Below are 3003 nucleotides of genomic sequence, written 5' to 3' on the forward strand. Positions count from 1 at the left end.
TGTTCAACTGTTCACTGTGTGGCAAAGTCCACACAGCTGTTAACAGCCTTTAGGGGCCGGCTGTCAGAAGTTACTATCCTACTAGTTCCTGGGAGTTCAGTGACAGAGAAACTACCTGAAGGTTTATTAAGAGCTCAGGAGTGGGAGAGAAGGTAGGACAATTGAGGTCAGAGATTTTCAGACATATGCTTCAGAACTTTGGGGGCTCCCTTGGAACTCTGGATCCTGGAGCCTTACTTCCTTCACATGCCTGGAAGCATTCTAGTTCTCAGTGACTCCCTTCCTTTCCACACACAGGGAATTTGACCCTTACAGTCTTTCATCTATCCTCCCACACTCACACAGTTCTGCCAAAGTCCGTCATTCCTGGCCTACAGGACCCCTACTGTTCCAGCCCTGGGTTCCCTATCATGCTGCTCAGTCTATTTCCCTCTGTTATTCTTGTCACACTCTCCCCAAGTCACATCTCTCCTGATATCTCTCAGTACTGCTATTCTAGTCCTGGCTAAACAATCCCTGCCCCTCCCCCAGCCCCTCCGCCCCAAATTCATCTTGAATAAGAGACCAAGCATGAAAAATTCCAGGCCAACATTTCAATCAATTAAAAACAGGAGGTTTATGACTAGAAGGGTTAGCCAACCTTAAAATATGTGTTTGTAGTTCTTCACCTACAATATATAACCTCCCATGCTGTTGTATTTTGCTAGTACCCCTGGCATCCCAGCATTGAACATGGCATCCAAAAAAAAGAAGCCAGAACAAACAGCTAAAGATTTTGGAAAAAGTAAGCAAGGAACAAACAGAAAGGAAGGTGATATATCCAAGGCAAGGAGCAGCACAGAACCATTTGTCAAAGAGAGGGAGCAGTATCTGCAGAAGGAATATAAGATCCTGACTGAGCATATGAACATGTACATGAAGCGAGTAGAGCACTTCCTGTGGGAGAATGAGTTCCTAGATAAGGAGGCCCAGAAGATTCGGGAGGACAGCAAAGCCTACATGACCTATATAAGCAAACACACTCAGAAATGCCACAATACTATAATTACACTAAACGACCAGAACCACTTCGACCTGGCACAGGTCCGAAAGCAGAAGGAAGAGTTGAGCTCACAGTACACAGCTAAAGAGAAGGAGGTGAGGAACCAATTGATGGAGATGGAAACAAAGTATTCTCTTATGAACAAGGAGGTTGAAGACTTGCAGCCCTTCAAGGACCTGCAGTTGGAACAGCTGAGCAGAATCAAGGAGCTGGAGAAAGAACTGCTGGTCACAAAAATCCAGCACTCAGAGCAAATGCACAAGGTCAAGAGCAGATTTCTGCAAGCAAAAGCTGAATATGAGCTGGACTCTCATCAGCAGGTTCAGTCTCTGGCCAAGAGAGCTGAAGAGGAAGCTGTACGCAGTCTAATCCAGCACACCAAGCAGGTGAAAGCAGAGAATTGGCGACTGCGCCATGAACTGCTCAGCCTCATCCGACGCTCACACATCCTCAAAACCTTCAAGCTTCAACTGAGGGAGCAGCAACAGCAACTCCTTCGGGAGCACCATTATAGCCAAGACCTCACGCGCATGCGCCATTGGCTAAAGGAGCATGGGGCACAGGGCTCAAAAAAGGAAGTCAACAGCTTTGGCAGCTCCCTCAAAAGCATCACATCAGCCAAGATCAGACACATCCCTACTTCCCTCACTAGTGCCAAATCATAAAGTGAAGGTTAAATTTAACTTTCATAGTTAAGTGACATTAGAAAGTGCAATCCCTTTTCTCCACAAAATAAGTAACTAAAATTTTCCTCTCTGGAGACAGACTAAGATGATCAATAACTTGATGCTTTTGCACCAGCAGATAATATTCTTGGATTAAAAAAAAACGGGAGGGAATGGAGAGAAGAACAATAAAAAATAAGCAAAAAAGGCAAGAAGTTCTTGAGTGCAGATACTTGTTTCTGAGGGTATAATTGATCTCATGATCAGCTAATATTATGGGCCAGGTCCTCAGCCCCACTCTAATTCCTCTACATTGCTTTGGTGGTATAAAGAGGTTGTAACGATGGACTCTCTGGCCAGATGAAGAATCCTTAAATAGAACAGAGCAGACATATCTGAAAGGATATTTTATGGCTATTGCTGGGACATGTAGGCATCCCATGCTGTGTTTGTACACATTGCAGTCTTGAACTATTGAAAGTCTGCTATCCCCATCTACGCCAGTTTTCCAAACCCAAGTCACTGAGGCAGAAATCCAGACAGAAACCTTAAATTGTGTAATCCCAAAACCAGTGTTCAAAAGAGGGAACACAAATAAATAAACAAATGAGCAGCATGTAGGTGCACTTATGGCAGACAAATCCCTTTCACATCACACAATGTAAGCAAAATCAGGCTATTCAGCCTTTAGCCATAAGCTACAAATACCAATAAAAGACAATATTAATTGATTTCCCCATTTGACTGTTCCTGTTAATTGGTATCTTCCCTGATCATTTCATCTCCAAAATTGCTGGCAGTCTATTTCTGATGCTTAAAGACACCTCCTCTTCCAGGTACATGAATACTTACTGATCCTGAGCTTCCTCAGCAGCCCCATTAGCAGGGGCTATGACGACCATTACGTCTGCATTCTCACAACAAGGGTATTCTATATCTTACGGCTATTTTGTGGTGCATACAACACATCAAGCATATCCTGCTAACGTTTTCCGTGATGGATAGTAACATGTCACTAGTATGCTGCGGATATAAAAAGAAAATACAAGAACTGGCTGGACTCAGCTGATCCACAAGGTCTGATCTATTCCCTAGCCTGTATGCAGTCCCTTTGGAGTGACCCCTTTAGTGTGCTGGGCCCCAAAGACCAGGGCCGGCCTACAACATTTTGGCACCTGAGGCGGGGAGCTCAAATGACGCCCCCATACCCAGGGCCGGCTCTAACTTTTTTGCCACCCCAGGCAAAATAAAAGAGCGCCACCCACCGTAACACCCCCACCCAAACACCGGGCTGGG

At 44.9% G+C, this 3003-nt stretch overlaps 1 protein-coding gene across 1 annotated transcript; it reads left to right on the forward strand.

Moving 5' to 3' along the window:
* Nucleotides 1-732: 732 nt before the first annotated feature.
* On the forward strand, nt 733-1707 carry CCDC166 (coiled-coil domain containing 166). The gene has a single exon (XM_054017752.1). It carries the CDS (start codon nt 733-735, stop codon nt 1705-1707), a length of 975 nt encoding a protein of 324 aa, XP_053873727.1.
* Nucleotides 1708-3003: the final 1296 nt, after the last annotated feature.

This window comes from Malaclemys terrapin, chromosome 2 (genome assembly GCF_027887155.1).
Source record: "Malaclemys terrapin pileata isolate rMalTer1 chromosome 2, rMalTer1.hap1, whole genome shotgun sequence".
Classification (NCBI taxonomy): Eukaryota; Metazoa; Chordata; order Testudines; family Emydidae; genus Malaclemys; species Malaclemys terrapin.